At 37.9% G+C, this 28,000-nt stretch overlaps 1 protein-coding gene and 2 pseudogenes across 1 annotated transcript; 1 reads left to right on the forward strand and 2 right to left on the reverse strand.

Annotated features, from left to right (window-relative positions):
* Positions 1-5,121: 5,121 nt before the first annotated feature.
* LOC120614367 (calmodulin-1-like) lies at positions 5,122-16,708 on the forward strand (annotated as a pseudogene).
* A 721-nt stretch (positions 16,709-17,429) lies between these two features.
* Positions 17,430-22,067, reverse strand: KBTBD7 (kelch repeat and BTB domain containing 7). Its single transcript, XM_039877180.1, has one exon. It carries the CDS (start codon positions 21,767-21,769, stop codon positions 19,730-19,732), a length of 2,040 nt encoding a protein of 679 aa, XP_039733114.1. The 5' UTR covers positions 21,770-22,067; the 3' UTR covers positions 17,430-19,729.
* Positions 22,068-24,081: 2,014 nt separating this feature from the next.
* LOC120614366 (mortality factor 4-like protein 1) lies at positions 24,082-27,976 on the reverse strand (annotated as a pseudogene).
* Between the last annotated feature and the right edge of the window lie 24 nt (positions 27,977-28,000).

Below are 28,000 nucleotides of genomic sequence, written 5' to 3' on the forward strand. Positions count from 1 at the left end.
GACAGAGATCTCCTTAAACTCCTCATGCCAAAGGAAAAAAAAAAACAACAATACTCACCTGATCTTTGCAGACTGACTCTAAGCTAGGGTACTCTTTCAACCAAGTGCCTCCAACTCTACCTTAGCCTTTTCCTCTTGCTTTGTGAAGCTCAGAATCAGCCAGAGGTGAAAGCCAATGGTCATCTCAAATATTTTCTTAGCAAGCATCTGGTCCTCGACATATGTGTTATATTCTCTACTCCCTGGTATTTGCAGTAGCCCTTCAAAGCTCTTATTCACCCCAAGATCTTCCTCTATAGCCTCCTCCTTCCTAGGCTTTGGGTCTTCCCAGGCTTTGCTACCATTGCTATCTCTTGACCCAGGTGGCTGTAGGTGATATATGCCTTTAAATGCTTTTGTTATATTCTCCTGGAAAACTACTCCGGCCTAATAGGGATAAAACAAAGGTCAGCCTTTATACTGATTACCAGGCAGGCCAAAATATATAATTACAATTTTTTGAGAACAAGTTCTACATTGCCCCCCTAGCACCAGCTAAGTGCACAAGGACTTCAGGCTGCCATCCCCATCACCACCACTTAGCTGGGGAATGGGTGTGATAGGTGGGCAAGCAAGAACACAATGTTTTCTTACTAAAATTTCAGTCTGTTTCTTCATTAAGCACTCCCCTGGTTCCTGTAAAATTTCGATGAAATTCCAGAATTCCAAAAAAGGTTGGTTCTGTCAGTTTTTGCCAACTTATCGGTTGCTTCAGTGGAAGCACTGAGATTCTTGGCGCTCCCCACTCTGCCATTTCAAAGATGAAACTCCTGAGAGCTGTTTTTTTTTTAAATCATGAATAGGTGTTAGAATTTGTCAAATGCTTTTTCTGCATCAATTGATATGAACATATGATTTTTATTTGATCTAGCAAATTACATTGATTGATTTTTCAAATTTTGAACTGGACTTGCATACCTGGAATAAATCCCACTTGGTCACCAGTGCATAATTACATTGTTGTATTCACTTTGCTAATATCTTGTTGAGGGGTTCTGCATCTGTATGCATGGGAGATAGTGGTCTGTAGTTTTATTTTTGTACTGGCTTTGTCTGGTTTTGATATCAGAGTGATACTGGCCTCAAAAATGAATTGGGAAGTGTTCCCCTCCAGAAGCAACTGTGTAAAATTGGTGTTAATTCCTCTTTAAATGTTTGGTAGAATTTTCCAGTAAAACCAGCTGGAACTGGAAATTACTTTTGAGGGGGAGTTATTTAAATAATTTCAATTTCTCTACTGGTTCTTAGGCTATGGAGATAACCTATTTCATCTTGGTTACTTGGTAGTTTGTGGTTTTTAAAAGGGAGTCCATTACTTTTAAGTTGTCGTTTATGAGTGCGATGTTTTAGTAGATGCAGAATATATAGTGATATCCCATCTTTCATTTCTCATATTGGTAATATAAGTTTTCTCCATTTTAATTTTTGTCAGTCCTACTATAAGTTTGTCAATTTTATTGATTTTTAAAAAGAAATCAGTCTTTTTTCATTGATTTGTTTTTTTCTTATTTTCAATTGTATTAATTACTGCTCTAACCTTTTGTATTGTCTTCTTTTTCTAGTGCCTTAAGGTAGGAATTTAGATTATTTACTTGAGTCTTTTTGTCATATCTAATGTGTGCATTAGTGTTGCAAATTTCACTCTCAACAATGCTTTAGCTGCATCTAACATATTTTGATATGTTATATTTTCATTTTCAGTCAATTCTATTTTAAAATATGCTTTGAGATTTCCTCTTTGATGCATGGCTTATTTTAAATTATGTTGTTTAATTTTGTGTGTTTAGATGTTTTCTTATTGTCACTCTATTATTGATTTCAAGTTTAATTCCAATATGAACAAAAAACATACACTGTGTGATTTCAATTATTTTGCATTTGTTCAGGTTTATTTTATGTACAGGATATGGTATATCTTGGTGAATGTTCCATGGGCAAATGAAATGTGTATTCTGTTATTATTGGGTGGATTGATGTGTCACTCCATTACTGGTTGTGTTGTTTAAATCTTCTATGTCCTTGTTAATTTTCCATCTAGTAATTATATCAGTTGCTGAGAGGTCATGTTGAATTACCCAGTGATAACTGTGGAGTTGTCTCTGTTTCCTTTCAGCCCTACAAGTTTTTGCATCTTGTATTTTAAGGCTCTGTTGTTTGGCGCATACACATTTAAGATCATTATGTCTCCCTAGTCCATCGATCTTATTTATATTTAATGTCTCACATTTTTCATCTCTACTTTAGTAATTTCCTTTGCTCTGAAGTCTACTGTTTCAGATATTAACATAGACATTCCTGGGTTTTAAAAATTAACATTTTCATAGTATATCTTTTTCTGTCCTTTTATCTTAACCTAGTCATATCATTGAATTTAAAGTGAGTTTCTTGTGAACAACATGTGATGGGTCATTTTTTTAGTCCATTCTGGTTATCTCTTTGTTTTGATTGGTATATTTAGACCATTTGCTGTAAAGGTGATTACTGATACGCTAGCATTTCAGTTTCCCATTATTTTATCTTTGTTTCCTCTGGTTTTTGTTTCTCTTTTTACCTTTTCTTGCCTTTCTGTGGGTTACTTGAACATTCTGGGAGATTCAACTGTATTTACTTGTAGTATTTCTGAGTGCATTTTTTTATATGGCTTTTAGTGGTTGCTTTGATTTTAAAATATACTTCTGTGACTTATCACAGTCTCCTATAATCAACATTTCACCATTTTGAGTTAAGTGTGGAAACCTCACTTCTACTTAGGTTCCCTTACATTCTTTTTATTTAATATCATCATCTTGATTATGAGATGCTGTTATTATTTTTGTTTCAGTCATCAAACATGATTTATAAAAAGTCATGATTTATAAAATATACCATTGTATGATTAATAAAACATACTTTTGTATGTACTCATATTTATGTTCTTTCTGTTGTCCTTTCTTCCTTCTTTATACTACAAGATACTTTCTTTTATCATTTCCTTTTCAGTCTTTAAGGATAGATCTGCTAGTTTCAGATGAGAAATACAGTTATTCAAATTGTTCTTGTCCTACAGGTAATGTATTTCCCTCTGACTTTTTTCCAATATTTTTTCTTTGTCCTAGTTTAAAGAAGTTTAATTATGATGTGTTTAGGTTTATCCATTTGGAGGTTGCTCAGTTTCTTGAATCTGTAGGTTTGTGTATTTCAAAAAAAAAAAAAAAAAAATTTTGAGAACTTTTCAGCAACTCTTTCTCCAAATGTTCTTTCAGTCTGACATTCTTTCTCCCCTCATGGGACTCATGGGATACAAATGTTGGCTATTTTGTTTTTGTCCTACAGGTTCCGGAGGCTCTGTTCATTTTTCCCTAGTTTATTTGCCTCTGTTTTTCAGATTGGGTGAATTCTATTGATCTTTATTGAAGGACATCGATGTATCTGTCATCTCCATTCTACAATTGGGTTGTACAGCAGTTATTTTATTTCTGTTATTGTGTTTTTAAATTTTATAATGTCCATTTAGTTCTTTTTTTATAATTTCAATCTCTTTGCTGAGATTTTCTATTTTTTCAGTTGTTTCTAGAAAATTTATAATAAATTACTGAAGCATTTAAAAAGCTGCTTTAAAGTCTTTGTGAGATAATTCCAACATCTGATTCATCTATGTTGTCATCAGTTGATGGTCTTTTTTTATTCGAGTTGTGATTTTTCTTGGTTCTTAGTATGACTGATACCTATAATCGTACGTTTAACATTTTGTCTATACTTTACAAGGTATTTTGCTTTACATATGTGTAAGAACTTCATATTAGTCTTCCAGTAGTCTTTTTATTCTTTTAAATAAGCACTGAATCCTATGCAAAATTAGATTGGATGTTTAGCCTTTGAGACAGCTAAATCTAGATATCTGTCTATCAGTAAATATGGAAACTGGCCCACTCCAATAGAAGGTTTTCTCAGGAGAGGATCAGATGTCCAGCTGCACAGATCTTGCAACGACTGCCTGATAGAGTCGCTATCTAATTCTAATTCTCATCTAATTCTCTGCTTCAGAAGTTTGGACATTCAGTTATTACCATATCTTGATGTGGTTGGGTTTGAGTAATGAATCAGATTAACCAAACGATTCCTATCAAATATACAAAAGTCATTATACTGATATGTTAACTTTATAATTAGAAAATACAACTTTCAGATAGTTTGGATAGATTCGGGTGATTCCTGATCAGCACATATTCTTGTGGCCCAATCTTTGTGAGATGAATTACTGTCAGAAGTTGTTTCATGGACTTGGATTCAGAGTTTACAGAGTAAGTTGGATGATTTTAATGACCTCCGGGAAGGCAGTGTGCATTTACCTTCACTATAGGGATAGAACCAAATGGAGTTTCTTTGAATAGAGCTGGACCTACAATGCTCAGGATGACATGGCCAAGTCTTTCCTAGGCTTCCATGCTGGGACTCCTCCTTCATCCCTCTGGTTGGCACATTCTTTTACCATTTTCCTCCATATTATTTCTGTAGCTACATCATTTCCTTAATCAGATTAATAGTAAATTTGTGGAGAGGGATCTATTTTGCCTCTTTAATTTGCATAGCTTCTCTGATTACTTACTTTCTTTATAGTTCAGTTCTTTGAAGGTCATCATATATATTCCAATTTCCAATTCTGTATGTGTTTTGGAGGGGGTACTTGCATATGTTTCTGACTTCCGTGTACTACTAAGTCTTTAACCTATCATCATTATATCTTTAACCATGTATCAATGATTTGGTTGTCTAAATATTGTTAATTTTTATGAAATGGGAATGTGCAGAGGGCACAGAAGAGGACATCATTTTTGATATATTTATGATGAATTTCATAAATTTGGAGATGGAGCAATTATATGATTTTTGTTATAAGCTCAGTGAAATATTGAACGTAATCTCATCCTCTTTATCTTGTGGTTGTAATATGTAAATATTGAAGGATTAAGTACTCTGCTCAGCTCAACTTAAAATAGAAATCCTAAAATGCAATCTTGATAGAAAGTATAAAGCAAAATACCCCAGGGTTTCTGACACTGAAATCTGCACTCCTTCTTGTGTTTCTCTTTGTCCTCCTGACACCTTCTCCACTGCAGATTATTGAAGACAGCCGAATGTACTGAAGCAGTTACTGCTTCTAAAATGTCAGAGCCCAAGAGGTAAGCTGATTGCAATGTGGCTTCTTTTAGATAAGATAATGGGATTGTTTGCTGGTGGGTATTACAACCCTATATATGATAAAAGCATTCAGAACTACACAGAGGAAGGGTGTGGCGAAGTATTTATTATGGGACCTATTGGGTGGTGTCTGACTCTCCCTAGTACATGTGACCAAAACCTACAGAAGGAAAAATAATAAAAATCCATTATTAGAAAATAGACTCTGCCTTTCAAAAACTATATTCATGGTTGGTTGAATGGCCCAGATAAACCATGTCTTAATGAACTGATAATAATGAGTATTTCTATGATGATTAACCCAGTTTCATAAAACCTTTCTCAGTTCCTTTCCCTAAAATGTGAGGCAGAAAGGGACAATAGAGAAGTATCTTATATTAGAACTTTTCAGAGAAAATCTCAGGTTTTGTAAGACTATTATCTATTGCTAATTTAATATGAGATTTTAGACAAGCAACAAGGAGAAATAGAGAAAATATTTAGGGTGTAACAGAGCTCTTTAGAGTTTGTTTTGTAACAATTATCTTCCAAAACTTTCATAACGACTTGGAGAGAGAACCCAACCAAATTCACAGGTGTTTCTGGAAAGGTGGAGAACTTGGAGGAAATGTGAAAGGATTAGTTGGGGAGATGTGTGTCATACTGTTTTGTTTTGTTTTTCCTAGCATTTATTGGTTTAAACAGGTTTGTTCTCTTTCCAATTCTCTGCCATCTTTGTAAACAATAAAGAGAAAACCTCTCAGTACCCTATTATAGTGTTAGAAATGTGACTTGTAATAACATCATTATTTCATAATTGAAAATACCGTGGTCTTCCGGGAAAACAAGTACAACAGAATTAACTCGTAGCTCTGGAGACCAGTGGGTTGCTATACCAACCAGAAAAAAAAAATGGCACAATAATAGCTCTCCTTCAAAGATAGGTAACTCACTAAATGATGAGATCTATAAATGCTGGTGTTTGTCATATAAATGCAAACAAGCACCAAATACATTCATTTACTTCTTTCATGAGCACTGACTCCACATCTGGACTATCCTAGGAACTGGTGAAAAAGATAGACATGGGTCCTCTTATAATAGAGTGCACATTCTAGTGGGGAGACATAATAAGAAGTAAATAAGTCTATACACTAAATAATTTCAGCATGGGGATCATTAGAGGAGAAAGGGACTAGCAATTTATGGCTCCGCTGCTGCTTGATGTTTGAAAGTACACGACAGCTTTCATCACAGGTCAAAGGTAATTACTGTGATTATAAAATATAATGATAGTGGCAGGGAAGGAGCAGAATTTTATGAGAAGTAAGTTTGTGGTACAGTCTTTTACCATACTCAGATTTATTACTAATAAAAATTTATCCCCCCCCAAAAAAATTCCAGCATGTGAGAAAGGCCCTACAGGAAATAAAACAATGGGCCCCTATACTGGACAAAGCAGAGAATGGCTGTTCTAGTATAGATCATAGGTAGAACGTGGACATATCATTAATTTTGACTTTAAGAGTATATGAGCTTTAGTAAAGTAAAGGAATAAAGAATAGAGTCTTATATTCTTTATTAATAAAAGTAATTTTAAAAACACAACTGCTAACTGAAGTATTATTATTATTTTGGCTTGAATCTCCCTCAAATTGGGTGGATTCAACATGAAAATAAGAGTTGTTCATGTTTTTTTAAATGAGTATTATTTCAAAGCAAACTATTTAGATAGTTGTACAACAATCACCATTAATTCTAAAACATTTTCATTGCCCCTCAAAGAAACTCCATATCTGTAAGAAGTCACTATCCATTTTCTCCTAGCCCTCCATGTGCCCAGCCCCCCAGTTCTTGGTAACCACTAATCCATCTACTGTCCCTGTGGGTTTGCCTATTCCGGATATTTCATATAAATGGAATCATACAATATGTGTCCTTTTCTGCTTGGCTTCTTTCACTTCAATCATGTTTCAAGGTTTGTCCATGTTGTAGAACATATCAGAACTCTATTCTTTTTTTTTTTATTGCCAAATTATATTTCATTGCACTGATGCTGACAGTTTTTCATCCATTTATCAAGTGATGGACATTTTTTTTCTATTTTTTTGTTAGTTATGTATAATGCTGCTATGAACATTTGCGTACCAGGTTTTTTCTGGACGTATGGTTTCAATTCTCTTGAGTATATACCTAAGAATGACATTGTTGGGTCATGTGGTAACTGTTTAATGTTTTGAGGAACTGCAAACTGTTTTCCAAAGCAACCGTTCCTTTTTACATCCCCACCAGCAGGGCATGAAGGTTTCAGTTTTTCTATATCGTTGCCAACATCTGTTATTTTCCAGGGTTTCTTTTTTGTTGGTGGTGGTAGTGTTTTTTATTTTGTTTTCTTTTTGAATATAGTAATCCAGGTGGGTGTGAAGTTGTATCTTATTGTGATTTTGATTTGTATTTCTCTAATGACTATTGATGTGGAGTATTTTTTCATGTGTTCGATGACCATTTGTGTACCTTCTTTGGAAAATGTACAAACCTTTTTTCCATTGTCAAGTGGGTTATTTATATTTTTATTATTGAATTATATGAGTTTTTTACATATTCTATACACAAGTTCCTTAGCAGATATAGAATTTACCAGTATCCTCTCCCTTTGTGTGGGTCGTCTTTTCATTTTACTGATGACATCATATGAAGCACAAAAGTTAAATTTTAAGTCCAATTTATCTATTGTTTCTTTTGTTATGCCACTGATTCTTTTCTTTTTCTTTATTCTCTTTTCTTTGCTTTCATTTCCTTTTCTTTTCTATTTTCCCCCTCACTTCTCCTCTACTCTTCTTTCTTCCTCCTCCCTTCCCTCCCCTCCCCTCCATTCTCTCTTCTCTTCTCTTCTCTTCTCTCTCTTCTCACAAATGCCCTTTATATCAAGTGGTTTTCATGGAATGTATTCTGAAATAGGTCAAGTAAAGACAAGTCCTGATAATTGAGCTTTTAAGTGCGCTGTCAGACAGGTCAGCTGCTGACAGTCCTCTGGGAATAAGGCTTTTGGGGAGCTCCAAGTCCATTCCGTCCCTCCAGTGGCTGCTAAACTGCTATTTTTCGTAGCTACCATAGGTAGTTGTGAAGCTGTTGAATTTCAAGTCTGTAAAGTTGGGGAGAGATTTGGCTCTTTTTCTTATTTTCAATTACATCTGACAGTCAATATTATATTGGTTTCAGGTGTACAACATAGTTGTGAAACATTTATATAATTTACAAAGTGATTTCTCTGATAAGTCCAGTACCCACCTAGCATTATACATAATTCTTACAATATTACTATGTTCCCTATGCTGTACTTTAAATCCCCATGACCATTTTATAACTACCAGTTTACACTGAATCTCTTCACTCTTTTCACTCAGCCCCCCAAACCCCCTCCTATCTGGCAACCATCAGTTCGTTCTCTGTATCTATGCATCTGTTTGTTTCGTTTTTCATTTATTTTGTTCTTTAGATTCCACATATAGGTGAGATCATGTGGTATTTGTCTTTCTCTGTCTGACTTATTTCACTTACCATGATACCCTCTGGGTCCATCCATGTTCTTGCAAATGGCAATATTTTATTCTTTTTTATGGCTGGGTAATATTCCATTATACAATTGTACTGCCTCTTCCTTTTCCAGTTATCTACTGATGGACACTTAGGTTGCTTCCACATCTTGGCTCTATTATAAATAACACAGCAATGAACATACGGATGCATATATCTTTTCGAATTAGTGTTTTGGATTTCTTCGGATAAATACCCAGAAGTGGAATTGCTGGGTCATAATGTAGTTCTATCTTTTAATTTTTCGAGGAACCTCCAAACTGTTTTCCATAGTGGCTGCATCAATGTGCAATTCCACAACAGTGCACGAGTGTTCCCTTTTCTCCACATCCTCGCCAACATTTGTCGTTTTCTGATTTATTGATGATAGCCATTCTGAGGGTATGAGGTAATATCTCATTGTGGTTTTAATTTGCATTTCTTTGATGATTAATGACATTGAGCAACTTTTCATATGTCATCTGTATGTCCTCTTGGGAGAAATGTTTATTCAGTTCCTCGGCCCATTTTTAAAATTGGATTTCTTGTTTTCTGTTATTGAGTTGTAGGAGTTCTTGACATATTTTTGGATATTAACCCCTGATCAGAAATATGGCTTGTAATTTTTTTCTCCCATTCCGTAGGTTGCCTTTTCATTTTGTTAGTTGTTTCTTTTTAATTTCATTAAATTTTTTTTATTATGTTTCAATTATACAGTACATTGGTTAAACATTGATATAGTTTATGAAATGATCCCCCTGATTATTCTTTCTTCTCTCTGGCTCTACACATAGTCATTATATTACTGCTTCTTTTTAATTTCTTGAGGAATCTTCACACTGTTTTCCATAGTGGCAGCACAAATTTACAATCCTACCAATATCCTTACCAAGAATTGTTATCTGTTGGCCATTTGGATGTCTTCTTTGGGAAAATGTCTGTTCAGTTCCTCAGCCCATTTTTCAATTGGATTGCTTGTTTTTTCTGTTATTGAGTTGTAAGAGTTCTTGATATATTTTGGTTATTAACCCCTTATCAGATATATGGCTTGCAAATATTTTCTCCCATTTCATAGGTTGACTTTTCATTTTGTTAATTATTTCTCTTGTTATACAGAAGCTTTTTAGTTTGATGTGGTCTACTTGTTGATTTTTGCTTTTGTTGCTTGTGCTTTTGGTGTCATATCCAAAAATATCATTGCCAGGGCCAGTGTCAACGAGTGTCTTTCCTATGTTTTCTTCTACGAGTTTTATGATATCGGGTCTTATGTTTAAGTATTTAATCCATTTCTGGTTAAATTTTGTGAAATAGTGTAAGCACACTTCCTGATTTCAAACTATATTATAAGACTACAGTAATTAAAACAGTATGGTATTGACATAAAAACAGGCATACAAATCAATGGAACAGAATAGAGAGCCCAGAAATAAGCCCCCACATATATGGTCAGCTAATATTTTACAAGGAACCCAATGAACACTGAATGAGGATATTCTCTTCATCAAATGGGGTTGGGAAAACTGGATAATCACATGCAGCAAAATGAAGAGGACCCTTTTCTTGCAGGAATCATTTTAACCACTAGGTTGCGTCTCACCTTTCTTCAAATTTTCTGAATCTCCTGATAAGCAATACGGTTGGCTTATTCCAGTTCACTTCTCTTAAACATTCACAGAGCCAGACGACATAGGAGTAAAAAAAGGATCCGAGTTCCTAGAAAATCAGGAGCTGACTATATAAAGAATCTTTGACATTTCGGAGACTTCAAGCATTACATCATATGGCAACTTTAAGGTTAATTCTGTCTATAGTTCAAAACTTCTTGATAATAAAAGTGCACAGACTTTTGGTAAGTTTATATTGCATTTTGAAATAAAATATAACATAACCATATCTTTAAATTAGAACTACAATACTTTACAATTTAATTCAAATTTATAGGCCATTTTATTACTCCTCAAATCTACATTCAACTGGTATTCAGTGAGTACACAGAACAGAGGTAATATCAGAGAAAGTATTACTTAATATTAGCTTGACATTTAATATCATGACTGTAAATATAAGTTACAATTTGATATTTATTAAATTAGCTCAATGCTCTGATTGAGATTACTTTATCTGAACCGAAATTGTCAAAATATAATACTGAAAATACAAATGGTGTAAATACCTAATATAATACTAAAAATACAAGCATAATATAATACAAAAAAATGATACTATACATTTTAATGTACGAAAACATACTTTGATCGTGGAGGTTTTCCTGGGTTTTATTTTAAAGTAAAAGAAAATTTTAATTTCCTTTTTCAGTTGTACTATGATGACTTTGCTTCAAGTCTGGGCCTCTCTTTATTGAGAGTTCTTAGTAGGCAGTGCAGAAATTCCAGACTCGGTGCCCTAAGTTGCATCACTAGGTTGGAGGACCAAATAAATCTCAAGAAGAACAGTAGCAACTTTACTTTCCAAGTCTAATGTTTGACATGGTGTACACATTGAAAAAATGATGTAGATTTCGTCATAAATGATATGCAGAAGGCAGAGGGTGTACTAGAAAGTGCCCTGATTTAGAGACTGGAAACACCATTCTAAATCTGATTTTACTAATAACCAGGAGTGTGGCTGTTGGTATATTACTTAAAGTTCTTTGGGTTTAAATAAGAAAACTGGGTTCTAAGAGTCTATGATTCTAATGGACAAAAAAATTAAGAATTCTCTAGTGATCAATACACAGAAATTCAAGCCATTTAAGGATTATTTTTAAAATAGAAATTTTAGTAATATATATCTTATGTCATTTAGATCCAGGATGTGTGCAGTTCTATTATACAATAATGCTTCCTGTCTTAAATGTTTTTTTAACTCTGTTCAAGGCACTTTGCTTGGTATTATGATATAAATATGAAGTAATCCTATCTCTCCTGCTCTCACGAAGCTTACCAGTTAGTTGGTTCCCCCTCTCAAGCATCCTTCCCCAAGCTGCTCCTTTTCTTTCAGCAGAAAACCTTGTACCCTAATTCAAAGAAAGAATTAAGATTAGAAGTATAAGCTACCCGAAGTCCAAAACCAGACCTAGAAATTCATCTTCTATCTATACAACCCTCCCCTTCTTCCTCCAGGTTTGGAAAAAGACGGGTCCTGGCTCCTGTTCAGGTATAATCCTGCCACTTGTGCTTTGATCCATCCCCGCCCTTCCCTTAAACTTGCAGTCCCAGGCCCCTCATTATTCTCTCTAATAAATGGTTTTTTGCCCAAGCCTAGTAAAGTGTTTAAGATCCATAGCAACTAAAAACACAACCTAGATATTCTCTCCTTCACTAGGGACTGCCCCTTCCCTTCCAAAGGATGGCCCACGCTTGCTGTTTCTACTTTTTCATATCCAACCATATGAGGGAGATAAACTACTGCTGACCTTGTGCCAGTCATCCTGTTGGATGCCCCACATTCTGGATTGGGCTGATTGCTTCTTCGTGGTGTGTTTAATTTGTCCTTCTGGCTGCTGTCTTTCCTGTAAAATGGAAAGTCATTCCAATGGCTTCATTAAGTTCAGGCTTAACATTCCTGGCAACCTATTTTTTGTTTTCATGTTACAAGAAGGACTATGAGGCCAGAATTTGCCTAGAGGCTGAGTAAACCCATATTTGGCATGTGGTTAACTAAAGCTTCATCTTACTCCTTCTAATCCATTCTTGCAGGCTTCTGCCCCCATGCAAATGTTCAGATTGAAACTTCTTTGCAAAATACCACCAATGACCTTCTAACTGCCAGATCAAGTTTCTGTGATGTGACTTGTTTGGCCATACCCCGAAAGCGATACAGAGAAGATGCATTACTGAGTTGACTACTGTTGTAGGAGACTAGGGTTCAATCCAGCAGATACCCTCTGTGGACTCATATAGAATGTGTTTCAGAATTGTCCCTTCCTTAAAGTTGGGATGTTGAGTTCTGTATCTACCAATGCCCAATCTTCATTCCTTAAGGACTACTGTAGAGGGAAGGCATTAACCTCCCCCTTTAAACTCCTGTGCTGTGCTTGCAAGAGTATTGCCCAAAAGAATGATCCTTCAGAGAAAGCCCTGAGTAAGAAAAGCAAAGTTGCCTATTACCATGGTGGGAGGGGTAGGGGTCTGCCATAGCAGCAGCTGAGATCAGAGGCCAAAAGGGTGTGACATGGGACAACAAGTGCATCAACTAGTGTCTCGAATTCTGATCTGATGCCTATATTCTCATATTTACTGAATAACAGCATTATTCACTTGTTCAACTGTGACAGAGACTGGTAATCGCCCATTCTCCTCTTTTCTCTTTCAGTAATAGAGCAGTTGGGGTGTAAGATGTGTGAGTTTTGAAATGACCATCATAGCAATAAAGCCTATGTGGTGTTGTGAATTGTTTGCACTTGAACACAGGAAGCCTGGACGCTTTTACGTTAAAACATATGTCTATCAATCTATTTAGTAATAGAGCCCCTGGAATTTTAGCTGGGCACATAGCTACCCACATAAATAGTTCTCAGTCGAACTGGCAGCTGGATGTGGTGATATGATTAAGTTCTCCCCAGTGAAGAAATGGCAAAAGTGATGTAAAGTCCTCTGAAAAGCAAATTTTGTCCTCCATTTCCTCTTTCCCCTTTCCTGCATGCTGCGACATAAATACACTTCTGGTGACGGTGCTTTGCCCATGAAGATGAAGACAACTCACTAGAAGTTGGGGGAAAACAGTGAAGGAACCTAGCTTTATGAACAACCTCATCAGGCAGAACCACCTCGCCAGCAGTTGACTGCTCACTTATGGACGGAATGGAGAAAAACAAGTTCATATCTTATGTTTTCCCTGGTATAAAAGTTTGGCCTCTACCTTAATACAATATCCAAGCAAGAAACTTGGGAAATAGCCTAGAGTCTTTCCTTTCTTACAAACTCTACAGTTGACTCCCTCATCCCCAAACATACAATCATAGGTCTAGCTCAGTCTCTTTAACCCCTCTTATGTCTGTCCCTTCCTCGTCAAGGCCACAGCTACTGCTCCTACTGAGAACCACATCCTCTCGCTGTCTGGACTGTAACAGCATTCTTTGAACTATTCTTTCCCCCATAGTCTTACACTGTCAATGCATCCAGGCAAAGAGGCTCAATAAAACATATTCGATTGTCAAGTTCCTACTTAAAAATTCTCAATGAATTCACATTCTTTGCAAAAAAAAAAAAATTAACTCCTTGACATGGCATACAAAGCCTTCAAGATGTGATGCTTACCGACTTTGCCAGCTTGTTCCCATCCCAAGCTTTCCCTCACATCCTAGGATTAGGTCAAAACAAAATACATGCTATAACCTGAACATTCCCATCTTTGGAACTCAGCCGTCTCTGTCGTCTGTCACAGTAGGAACTATAACCCTTTACTGGGGTTATTTTCTTACCTGTCTTCTTCAAAACTTTCACCCCCCAACTTCATCTATAACAAGTGATCAGACTTGGTTATGCAGAGTCCTAGGCCCCTTTGGAATTATCTGACAGAGGTATCAGAAAATATTGCCTTTTTCTGGGTTTTCTAGACTGGGTCTTGGGAGTTCTGGCAATCATTTCAGCTGCCACTTGATAAAATCCAGCCAGGTAGTATAGTAGAGATTGGTATTTATACCATATCCTTCCTCGGCATTCTACAAGAAGGAACCCCTGAGTTTTTGCTAGATACATGTTGACCTAGAATAAAGGTTGCCTCTCCCAAGCACCCTTGCAGCGGGGTGTGGCCATGTAGTTAAGATCTGGCCAATGTCACCTGACTGGAAACGATGTACACAACTTCCCTTTGCACAACCACACCTGGATCCTAACTAACATATAGAGTGAGAGGAAAACATTGCCCCATGGTATCTCTGTACAAAGAAAGCCATGAGGTCATTGAGACGCTGGATCAGACTGCGCCTTGAGGAGCTGTTATTATTTCCTAGTTTTCCCAGAATTAAGGAATAGTTTGCTCTGCAGAATATTCCTGATTAAGATACGGTGGTTACAAGCAGCTAAGATTGCTTGGGAGGTGAGAATATAAAAGGTTCATTCCACTAGAGAGAGGTGACTGCCCAGAGCAGGCTGGTTTCTGAGAAAATGTGTCAAAAATAGGAGGCCATGGTATGTGACACTATGTGTTCCCTACACTTTCTGGTCTTGGACCATGTTTAGCCCACAAGGTTAAAGAAGCAAGGAACAGGAGCTGATGGAACACATCTGGGTGACCAAACAGCCCAGAGCCGAGGAAAGGGCACAAAACCTATGGCCTGTCTGGTCCTCTAAGACTTGGCAACTTCTGTGAACATTGTCTTCTTTTTTCTCTTCAATAAAAAACAACTGGTTTGTATATACTTTAACTACCTTGATGGTTCTAAAAGTAGCTTATCGATTAATTCTCTTAAGATTGGTAGTCACATTTTCTATAATTTTGCCTCCTGATACTTTCACGTTCAACATATTTGCTATAATGAATATTTCTTAAACTTGTAGTGATGAAAGGGTGTTGAAGATTTTAAGCTCTGAGAGAGATCTGATGAGAGGACAGAAGCCAAGTAAAACAGCTGAGAGCCCTCAGCACACACAGTGCCTTGGCGGCATCAGCAGAGACACCACCACCGTCACCACCGCTGCACTGGTGCAGCCGCCCTCCTCCCCTCTGCTCGTGCACCCTTCACTGGCACCATGGCTCATTCATTTTAATCTGACTGAAGAACAGATAGCTGAATTCAAGGAAGCTTTCTCCTTGTTTGACACCGATGACGATGGCACCATCACAACAAAGGAACTTGGAACTGCCATGAGGTCACTGGGTCAGAGCCCAACGGAAGCCGACCTGCAAGATATGACCGATGAAGTGGATGCTGTACGGTAATGGCACCACTGACTGCTCAGAATTTTTGACTACGATGGTTAGAAAAATAAAAGGTACAGTGAAGAAGAAATCCATAAGGCGTTCCGAGCCTTTGACGAGGATACCAGTGTCACCGAACTACCTCACGTCATGACAAACTTAGGAGAAAAACTAACAGATGAAGAAGATGAAATGATCAGAGAAGGAGATATTGGAGACGGACAAGCCAACTATGCAGAATTCACACAGATGATGACTACAAAAGAAGACCTACTTTCAACTCTTTTGTCCCCCTCTAGAAGAATCAAACTGTATCTTTTACTTACCACCTGCAAAAATAAAAAAGATTGTTTACTCATTGTTTCTATATAGCAAAACTGAATATTGAAAGTACCTTCTGTCCACACACAAGAAAAATCTTCACGTATTGATTGGTAGTCCTGTGTCCTCAAGACCAAGCTACACATCAGTTTTACAATACAAATACACTACCTTAATGATGAGGAAGCCCTTAGTGGACTCCTTGTAGTTCCATCTGCTAACGATTAACACAGTTTGGGCTGGCCCGTTTTTCATGCACGCAGCTTGACAACTGAGCACAGTCAGGCATTTGCATTAGAAATAAAATATGAAAAAACAAATTCAAAACCTATTCAAATGGGTCCTAGTTGCTTGTTAGCATACATCGTCATAGCTGGTTTGCTGAAAGCAAACACTGTTAAAATTGGTTTACCTCAGGATGTGTGTATAAGTAGAATGAACTGTCTAGATGTAGCCCCACTAACAGGATGGTCCCCTTCTACTTCCGTGTGCCCCAACCTGTGGTAACGGTAACACACCCTGGTGGCATGCCCACGTGTTGGTTTAGTGTCGTTTGCACTGTACTGCAATGAAATGAGTGTCAGGCTGTTACTGTTCATACAAATTTTTTAAAAGAAACTTTTACGAAGGGAGCATCTTTGGACTCTGTTTTTAAAACCTCTGACTTGGAGCCAGCAGAGGTAGGCAGTGGCTGTGAACTTCAGAACAACCATCAACACTACTGTTCAAGAAATTACAATGTATGTCCAATTCCAAGTTGTAAATGCTAATCTTTTTATTTTTTTCCAATAAAAAGGCCATGAACTTTAAAAAAGCACGCAACATAAAATGATTCCAAGAGTTCAAATCTAAAGTGGACTGTAAAAGTCTACATTCTGGTTATCATGGTAGGATTTCAAAGGCAAGTAAATTTTATTTAAAGTTTAAAGGGACTAACATAGAGCTGCAAACTTTTTGTATTTCCAATGTTCGAACATTAAAACAAATTCAATTAAATAATTTTAGTTTACAACTCATTCATCATGTTTTACATTTTTTTCCTCATTTCGGTACAAATTGGTAAAAATGACATCAGGCAAAGCACCGGTTTCTAGTTTAATGAGCAGTGAATAGCAAACTATAACAAATTTAATTCTAAACCTGAATTAAACAAGTTATTTGCTAAATTACTCTTTTATTTTTCCCTTTTGAAAACACCAATGCCACTTTACTGTTTGAATGTTTTAAGTATTAAAATAATTTGGGTTCTCTGAACTTTTCAGACTACACGGATACAAAAAATAATTAAGGTCATTGTAAATCTTACAGAGTAGTCCTGAAAATGACACATTGTGCATTTGTTAAAAGATGTGCCAACTGAGATCAAGGTGCTTTCCTGTCAGGAAGGGATTTCAACACCGCTGGTTGTGTCACTCACTGCATAAATGAGTTTCATACATTCAGCACAAACGCTAAATTAAGAGATCAGAAGGCCTGGGTTCTAGTGCCAGTTTTATTTGTAACTAACCATGTACAGATCACTTATCTTTGAAATAATGATTAACATCATTCCCTAATTCGCAAACATATCAGGAAACCAAAATCCTTCCCAGGAAAATCTCTTTGTAAACCAAGTTATTACTACTAATTAGCTTACACCTAACTTAAAGGTTGAGAATGCCAATTCAGAGAATGTCTTCTATCAGTCGGTTGCCTACCTTAATTCTGCAGATGGATAATCTCACTGAGGTAAGCATTTCAACCTTACAGAACAAAAAGCTATCAACAAGAAGTTAATGGTGAAAAAAAGTTGGCCAAAAAATACCACTATTGAGAGCTAGCTTTTCATGTTAAGAGCAGTGCTTAATACCATCCCTGATATTAAATGGAACAAAAGTTAGCCTTTGACCACTAAAGCATGCTTTGTTTCACTAGAAATAATGTTAAATAGGAATGTCTTGTGGACTCTTCAAATGGCCAAATGGCTGAGAAAACATTATTTGTGCGTGTTTGTTTTGTTTTCATCCCTTTCTCTCTTTTTCATTTAAAATCCAGTTCCACATCCCAGAGCACACTCCTCAGCACTCTGCCAGGGCATAAGAAATGTTAGCATTTGGTCACTAGAGAATAAACAAAGAAGAGGAATAAGCATGTTGTTGAATGAAGATTCAAGATAATTCTAAGTGTGTCTAGGAAAATTCATAGACCAAAAGCATCTGTATATGCACACCATTTATCATGTATAGGTATTACGACAATCATGTATTTACAAACCCTCAAAAGGTTAAACACCAATGTTCTTGCATTTAACAATGTCATATTTGTGTAATTTAGTTTCTATTTCTGGACTTTCCCTTACATTATGATGATACAAAACAAACAAACAAAAAACCCAAAACAAAACGAAAAAAACAAAGACTGGAGCATGGTTCACAGAGAAACACAGAACAGACAGGAATACCCTAATAAAATAATCATGTACACCACTGCTTAGGGAAATATTTTAGAGGAAATATACTTTCACTATTGGCCCCAAATGCCATCATCCACTTATGTTCTTTAACTGTCAACTTTTAATACAAAAATACCTTCAAGCTGATAATCATTTATAGTAACTTACAAAACTGACAGAATATTTCAATGCTACACAAAACAGTTCTATACACAGCTTAAAGTTTTAAAGTTTTCTGTTAGCAACTCATTTTATAGTTGATAGACACAATACCTACTCATTTCAATAAAATACTGTTTTTAGCTTATACATATTTTCAAAACTAATATTACCTCACAAAACAGTAAAGAATAAATCACTTTCTACTGAAGAATACTCTAAGACAAACACCAAAACTATATAGCCAAAATATTTTATGAAAGCATATAAACTTTTTAAGACAAGGCATGACCAACGGATAAAAATTTATATTACTCAATCACATGTCCAGTGAAAAAAAAGGATTGTTGCTCTGATTCAGTGAAGCCTATATCAGGTACAGAAGAAAATATGAACTTACGAATCGAGATACCTATATATTTTTTGGTTTAGAAGGGTGTTTAAATAACTGGCGACACTACTAGAATGTTTTTGAGATAGAAAAATGGTCACTTTAGCAAATATACATTCTATATTCCAAAATTAGAAGCTAAATTTCTTTTAAAACAATGGAATCTTGATTTTTTACTTTCTGTGAGCTCTTAAGACTATTCTGCACTGTATCAAGATGAAATCGCTATGTAATAACCTTTATACGTTCAATTCTTTTCCTTTGCAAAAGGGAAAAATAAACCAAATTTTAACAAACTATAACTTAGAATACTAAAAACTAAGATTTGGAACATCTATTTCCATTATTCTGAAGGAAAATATAAATACCTTCAAAACCCTACCAACAGTTTCTAGTCAAAATTTCTATCACGACAAAGTAAAATTCCTTATGGTACTAAATAGAATTAAAAAGTTAACAGAAGACTAGAGAACCAAAATATAAAGAGTGTAACTAACCAAAACAATCCACGGGTGCAACAAGTACTTGAACAACGAAAAAACCACCAAACATTCTAATTAATGATAAAGTTCATTTTTTGCATATTTTAATCTTGACTTTTAGCACAGTAAATTATTATATAGGTTGATTTCATGGACTGTTTTAATTTTGTACCATTACATAAGTAATTCAAACATTACTCTTTCTAAACCAAATCTGCTGTTCTAATCACCATTTTTTTTTTTTCAGGAAAAGGAAAGGGTATCAGTTTAAGATACATTCCATAGCAGTAGAAACATCTTAGTGTTCCAAAATGTTTACAAAGAACCCTGCTGATCCTGTGCATTTCGTTGAGGCGCTACCTGCACCCAGACTTCATCATCGGAAAAAGAACTTGAACTTCCCGACTCAGAGTCTAGCTCACTGAATCCATCTAAGTCCCATTCGGTACTAGACTCACTCCGTGCATCATCTTCCTCGGTGATGAAACTCTGACCAGGTTCAAGGCAAGAAGGATAAACACGAGCACAGAGGCAAATAAAGCCAGAGTCAAACTGCAAAAGACCTAACATGGTACCTATATTAATCCACAAGTCTTCCCTAGTATCATATTCATACACGGTCACTCGGTTCTTTTTCCATTGCGGAGTGGTAGAAGTGATGAGGAGCAACTTTTGGCCATGATTGACAATCTGATAGTTGTGAGTCTCCGAGTCCAAAGGAATATTACTAATTCTCCGCCATTCTCCCCTGGCTGGGTTGTAGACCTTCATGACCGGGATGTCACAGATACAATAGATCTCATCATTGAAGACACAGGCTTCCTGAAAGTCACTACGTTTAAGAGAAGCACAGTTCAACCACATATTGTGGCTAGGATCGTAGCAGAGCATGCGCTTACTGTTCACAGCATAAAGGTAGTTCTGAACCACTATTAGTTCGAAGGAATAAAAAGAGTGGGGTACAGGAGCCACCAGTGCCCACTGGTTCCTCTGAACACTGTAGCATTCCACTTCCTTCAGTTTAACGCCGGTGATAGGGTCTCGCCCACCCAAGATGTAAATGTAGCCATTGAGGTATGCCACATCCATGCCCTCGCGGCAGAGCAAGCGATCTGCCAGCTGCTGCCAACTGTTCTGCGCTGGTTTATACACCCAGAGGTCTTTCCTGGGCTGGGCAGCGAGATAGATGTCGTGGTCGGGAGAGACACAGACTGCTGAGGAGGTGACAGTCTTCGTGTGAGCCAAGCTAGTCAAAGGTGAGGGCATTGTGTAAATGTCCCCTGAGTATGGGTCATAGCAGAGAAAGGGATCTCTGGGATGTCCAAAGAAAACCACCATTTCCTTGGCACACACACCCAGCCTCTGGGGTGGATTTTCCGCTGCGGACACAACAGAGCTGCTGCTGCACTCTGGCTTTGGCACCAGAGACTTGTACAGCATGTCACCATATCGCATCTGCAGGGCCCCTTCAATCAGGTCCAGACAGTACTTCTTCACGATGGGTTTGGTCAACAGCCCTTCCAGGTAATCCTGATCTTCATCGCTGAAGTGTGCCCAGCGGACGCACTTGAAGACTTCGGCAGCGCTGGGACCCCGCTCCTTGGGAGCCGCCTCCAACCACTGCACGGCCACATGACACACTGTTTGCTCACTCTCGATGTCTAGACTGTCCAGGCGCAGCACGGCCAGTAGCTGGGCCAAGGTCAGATCTGCCAGAGTTTCCTCCCGAATCGAACCCATCCGGCTGAGCTGCTTGAAGTTGTGGGCTATGAAGGACTGCGCTTGTGATCGCAGCTTGTGATGGTCGAAGGCGTCGGCGAACTTGAGGATGGCGGTGCAGTTGGCCAGGTCAAGGCGGCGGGCCAGGAAGGAGGCACAGGCCTCCCGCACGTACTCGAGCTGCAGCATGTCGGACGCCGCGTAAAGGCGCTGCACGTTGGCCTCACTAAGCGAAACGCGACCCGTGTAGCAGTATTCGACCAGCACCTCGAAGGACTCGGCATCCACGTCGTGCATGGTCACGTTCGCCTGCTGGCTCTCGTACATGCCGCCGGTGAACATGCTCTTGAAGTAGGGACACGCGGCAGCCAGCACGTTACGGTTGCAGGAAAAAAGGCGGCCCGTGCCAGGCCCGCTGCCAGGCGTCACCACCTCGATGGTCACATCGCACAGCAGCCGCGCGTCGTAGAAGGACTTGAGCTGTGCCAGCAGCGCTGCAGAGTGGGCCGTGTCCTTCAGCTCCTCGGGGCCCGTGAAAAAGGCCGACACCGAGGGCTTGGAAATTCTCTTGGGCCGCCTCCCGCCCCGGGGGCTGGCGAGGCGGCGAGAGCGCGGAGCGTCTTCCCGGGACTGCATGGTGGAGATGGCGGCGGGGCGCTGAAGGCGAGAACGGGTGCAAGGACCCGGCTATGGCTCCTCCTCACCGGGCTCCCGCTGGCGCAAAACAACGGTATCTCCGGAGAGATGGTCGCACGAGTCCATTTACCTAAGGGAGTCGTGTGCCAAGGTGCCGCTCTCTTTACGGCATAGACAGCGTCTGACTCACCCTCTCCCAGTTCCGCGCCCTTTCTCCGCCTCGGCTCGCCCTCACTGAACCCGCTGGCAGGAACCGAGAGCCGCTACTGCTGCGCTGGCAATACCGGTAGGTATCCTGAACTACGACTCCCAGAATGCCTTGCGAGCCCCGAGGCATGCCGGGGCCCTCTAGACTGGGCGTAAACTGAACAGCAGAAGCCGCTTTGCATGTTGGGAGTAGTAGTTTGAGTAATATCGCGAGGTTTCTTGCGGGTGGACTGCTTTAACAGAATCAGAAAGCGTTAATTCTCGACTTGGTTTAAAGCTTTGTCTTTGAAATCCAGAGTAGAAGCCCCGTTTAAGTATTCATTAATTATGTGATATTCATTAATTATGTGAGAACTTTTTCCTCTTTGTAAAATGGGAATGATAGTATTCATAGGATTGTGTTTGGATGGAATGAGATAAATTACATTGGATATAGGAAGCTTTCAATAAATATTTTGTTAGAACAATAATTAAGTGCTTACATCGTGCCTAGTACATAAAGATTCAATCATCCTTAGCTTTTACTGTAGAATTTATTAAAAATGAGACACCCCTTTACTGAAACCATGAGCTATTTCTGCAAAGAAAACTTCTAGTTTTTGATGTTGCTTTTTTTTGAAAGGTTCTGAAGGGTATTACAATAGTTTCAATACTAAACGGTATCTATAGGTTCATTAAGACGTCTTAGACAAAAATCAGGTCCTAAAGAACAGCCATTATAGATGGCCTCAAATATGCAAATCATGCATTTAAATAGATAGGTTGGTATCTCACCAAATCAACACTTTGTCTCCTGGGTAGCCAGATTATTTTCATAGCCTCTTAATATGAGTGTTTTCAAGTAGTCTCATACTGCTCCTTTCACTTCATTTTCACAAATCAGTTGAAAATTCAGGAATTGTTTTTATTAAGAGGTTTTGTTTGTTTTTTATATTGGCATACAGTGGGTAGAGGTCAGGCAAGTTGCTACACATCCTACAATGCATAAGACAATAAAAACTATCTGGCCCAAGAAGAGCTTTTAATGAGAGTTTTAAATGAAAATATTTAAAGAAACAGACCTTGTACAAAAGCACAAGATCCTCACAGCTCAGTATTCATACATGCCCTGACATTTCTTAAATTTACATAGTAGAATCAATGCTTTACAAGTGTTGAAATATACACATAGATACATATAGATCAACATCATCTGCTAAATTGTCAAAATCAAGTGATTAGAGATTTCTTTTTAGTAGGAAACTTTAATTTAAAAACCAGACTGCTCCAGCTACTGGTTTGCCATGTGTTACCATTACCTAATGAATGAAATGTTTAATATTACACAAATAGGTGGATAATACATAGGAGGAGAATAACTCTCAAATTCTTTGTCTCTCTTTTCCTACTAGCTGAAGTGGGTCTACTGGAAATACTCCAGGAAAGAGACATTAAACTAAGTGGGCTCTGGGTTCCAATATCTTCTCTGTACCTCTGTTAGGCATCCTTCAGATATACCAGAGAGAATTAAGTCATTAGTAACGTTGATTGCTTTCTCACCTGCACTAAACACCATTTCTTTGACATTATATTTACACTGTTTTGCAACCATCACCACCATCCATCTCCAAAACTCTTTTCATCTGCAGAACTCCTGCAAAACCGAAACGCCGTACCCATTCACAATAACTCACCTTTCCCCCTCACCCAAACCCCTGGTAACCACCATTCTACTTTGTCTCTTTGAATTTGACTACTCTAGGTACCTCATACAAATTCAGTGATTGATTTTTAGATTCCTTATATTTGCCTAAGCTTTGTTATTTGGTTTAGATTACCTTTCACAGAAACTAAAATATTTAGTAGACACTGTGCCCATAAGGCACAAAGCAGTGCTCTCACAAAGCTTTCTGAGATATGCAAGTATTTTCTACCTGCCCTGATATAGTGCCCAGAAGCCACCTGTAGCTCTTCAGTAACTGAAATGTGGCTAGTGCAACCAAGGAACTGAATTTAAATTTTTAGAAACACAGCATTGGTATCAATGGAGAAAGAAAAGTCTTTTCAACAAATGGTGTTGAAACAACTGAACCACAATGTGAAAAAAATATTAATCTTGACCTCTACCTTATTCCATAAACAAAAATTAATTTGAAATGGATCTTAATATTAAACAGAAGAGCAGAATCTATAAAGCTTCTAAAAGAAAACATAGATGACTACCTCTGTGATTCTGAGGTAGGCAAAGATTTCTTAGGACACAGAAAACACTAAAGTTAAAAAAAAAGTGATAAAATTAACTTCGACAAGATTATAAGCTTTGCCCATCAAAAAGCAGTGGAAACAAAATAAAAAGGCAAGCCATAGACTGGAAAAAAATATTCATAATACATACAGCCAATGGCCAATACATGAAAAGCTACTCAATTTCATCATCGATGAATGCAAATTTAATTCACGATGAGAAAACACTGCACGCACACTAGAATGGCTAAACTTAAAAAGATCAACAATACCAGATGTTGGTGATGATAGCCATTGGAACCTTCATATATTAATAATGGGAATGTAAACTGGTATGTCCCCTTAAAAAACCTGGTAGTTTCTTTGAATGTTATATACTCTCAATAATTTCACTCCTATGCATTTGCCCAAGGGGAATTAAAACATATGTCCAGAAAAAGATTTGTACAAGAATGTTCATTGTAGTTTTATCCATATTAGCCCTCGAATGGAAACAATCCATTTGTGCATCAATAGGAGAATGAAAAAAATTAATGTGGTATATACAGCATGCAACAATGTAAATGAGTTTCAAAAATTTTATGTTGAACAAAAGAAGCCAGATGTACAAGAGTACATACTGTATGACCATCTATGTAAAGTTCCAGAACAGTGAAAACAAGCCGTGGTAAATAAAAATCATAACAGAGGCTGCCACTGTTGCGGGGAGAGGGGGTTGGTGGATTTCTGGATTGACTGCAAAGGAATACAAGGCAACTTTCAGGGGTGATGGAAATGTTCTCTTCTTGATTGGGCTGATTTGTCAATTGGATACCTTACATAAACACATTACATAAATGTATGCAATTGACAAATTCAATGAACTGTCTCCTAAAAATCTGTGCATTTAATTTACCGTAAATTATACCTGCTTTTAAGAGGAGCCACTTCATAATTGCTGGCACTAAAATAAAGGTGCAGAATTCTTTGCCAGGAAATTGTGAAGATAGTTCAGTCATAAACTAAGACTCACCTCATGTAGAGGTGTATAGACCAACAATGCTCCAATTCTCAGTAGGTGTGGCTGGTGCTCCGTGTACACCTGGGACAGGGGTACCTCTGGACAATCTTTGAGGATTTCAGCATAATGGAGTTTTTCAAATTTGTAGAGTTAGCTGAGTGCCCTACGTTACGTTCCAATATTCTTTTATTCCTAACACAACTTTATTAACATCATACTACTTACTTGTGTTTGCTCAAAATCTCTCATGATCCTCTACAATCGAATCCATATTCTTCTTGGCAGAAAGATAAAAAAGCTATTTTTGCCTGGTAATTAAGTCTCTCTCGGTCATCAACAAACTATGATTTCAATTCTTCAAAAATCTTTAACATCAACTCTGTTCGTGAATCTTTCCAACATCAGCGCCTACTTAGGCCCTTTTTCTTCTGAGGAAGCTAAGGTATCTCACTGATATTGCTACCATTTCCATTTCTGGGTGACTCCAACATTTTTCTCTTGTAGATCACACATCTTTCGTGGGGCGGCCCCTCTCATCTTCCCCTCTGCATATTGCTCCTGATTGGCTTCTTGAAGTTCTGTTTCTGCACATTGGTTTCCATGTATTTGAGTACTCTGCTTTCCGGAACACATGCATCTCAGTTTTTATTCCAACCACTGTAATATGCAAAGTATTTAACTTGTTTGTCCTTTATGAAAATCTTTACACACTTTGCCTCATAAAGAAGGTGCCCATGAATGCACAGCACCCGTTTGCCCTCCCGGAATTTAGATTTCGGCGCCATTTTTAAGAGATTCTCTACCACCATCTTCTCCCGCCTGAGGTGAATACTGCCTCCACTCTCCACCCCACCGACTCAGGTCAAGCGTGTGTCAGGTGCCGCCTGAAAGCTGGGCTCCATCATGTTGTTTTTCACTCTGATTTTTAAGTAGAGTCTACAAACTATTTACTCCTTTATATCTATACCCAAAATGACCCTTGCTGCCTTTAGTTGTTGGTGGCCAGAGTTTTTACGGGTCTACTCTCACTCAGTTGGAGAATGCCTAGTGAGTGAGCTGCCCTGGGCATCATTTCTGTTCCACATTATTTAGTGTCAGCTAACTTGTTTCAAACCTGTTAAATGCTTTAAAAGTGTTTTACACTTATTGTTAAAAAGCTTTGAAGTATACATATGTACAGAAAAGGGAACAAATCAAAATCGTAAATGCAATGAATTATCACAAAATAAATACACTCGTGTAATCTCCATTCTGGTCAACAGACCATTACCAGCATTCCAGAAGCCCGGCCCCAGCACATGTCCTCCTAATCGCTACTGCCTCCAATGTGAGTCCTATGCTTTTTAAAATAATTTTTAAATTTTTATTGGTTATCTGTTTGTTGAATCCTTGACTCAGTTTCAAAATTGATTTGGAAATATCTCTAAAATTTATTTTTTAAAGTTTGTTATTCCTTGATATTTTAATGTGCACAAGGCAGGAAACTTTTTTTTGGTTTGATTGATTGAGGCAATAAGCTTTAGCTTTCCAGATCTTTTACAAGAATGCTGATTTATCTTTGGCTTATATGGCCATTCCTAACATTTTTCTACTAACAGTTAAAAGATGTCAAGTTTATCTTTGTGGTGGGAAGACTAATAAGTCTACCCGAATAAGCAGAATTATGAGTTTAATTGAATCTCAGTGTACAAAAATAAAATGTATAACAACTGAAAGTATTCATCAATTGAATAATAGAGGTTTTGGTCTTCACTGCTCCAAGTGTTGTTTGTGGGTCAGCAGTATCCTGGTCTTGTTAGAAATGCAGAATCACAGGTTCCAGACCTGCTGAATGAAAATCTGCATAATAGCAAGATCCCTGAGAGATTCTGTATATACTGTATACAGAAATTTGAGAAAAACTCAAATTGGGGGTGATCTAAGTTCCTCGTTGCCCCAGCGGTGCTGGGGGGACATCAGTCCTTTCTGACGACACAGTAGAGTTACAGATGAGCGAAGTTTAGAAAAGTTTTACTGAAGTGCATTTCAAGAGAGAAACGGGCTACACCTGAGAGGGCTGTAGCGTTATAGAGGTGGGGACGTGTCTTATAACTAGGTGGTTACAAGGGTAGTGCTAGCTGATTGGTGTGTGAGGTCATTTTGATTGACAGTTGGCTGTTACATAACCTATTAACTGCGCATGTTCCTTCCCAGAATTCGGTGTTACAATTAGATTCATGTACATCCGGGCATATGCATGACATTAAATGATGGTCTAATGAGGCTGGGGTGAAAAGGTCAGAGTACTCCTAACTGCACAAGCGTTTGTGGCTGGCCTAAACTCGTTGCTATGCTATGGCCATTTATTTCCTTGGACTCCAGGATGTAGGGGTATTGGTATTTGAAAAATGAATTTTCTTCTGGGAGGGCTGAGGGGCAGGCCTTTTGGGTTGGGCCCTCACTGTTGTCGTTTCTATGGTTACAGAGCTGGGTCTTCTCTCCCGTCACACATGGCTACCTAACCACCTAACAGCACCATCTGAGATTTTGGTAGGTTCATAGCTCCATCAATGTTTTGACTTCTTTTTCCTCAAAATACATTGTGCTTTAAGGAAAAAGCTGAGGGACGAAGGAAGGGCAGAGATCTTGGTGGCTGTATTAAGACGGAGCCTCTGTTTGGCTGAAGAAGCGCTTTCTCTTTGTCCTCTCCCCGTTACAGCCTTCCCTTTGGCATGTAGAAAATGTTTACACTGATCCCCAGATGAATGAACGGTAACAAATCAATACCCCTCTCTCTTGCTTTCTCTCTTACAATTTTCACT

This window comes from Pteropus medius, unplaced genomic scaffold (genome assembly GCF_902729225.1).
Source record: "Pteropus medius unplaced genomic scaffold, Ma_sr-lr_union100, whole genome shotgun sequence".
In the NCBI taxonomy this organism is placed as follows: Eukaryota; Metazoa; Chordata; class Mammalia; order Chiroptera; family Pteropodidae; genus Pteropus; species Pteropus medius.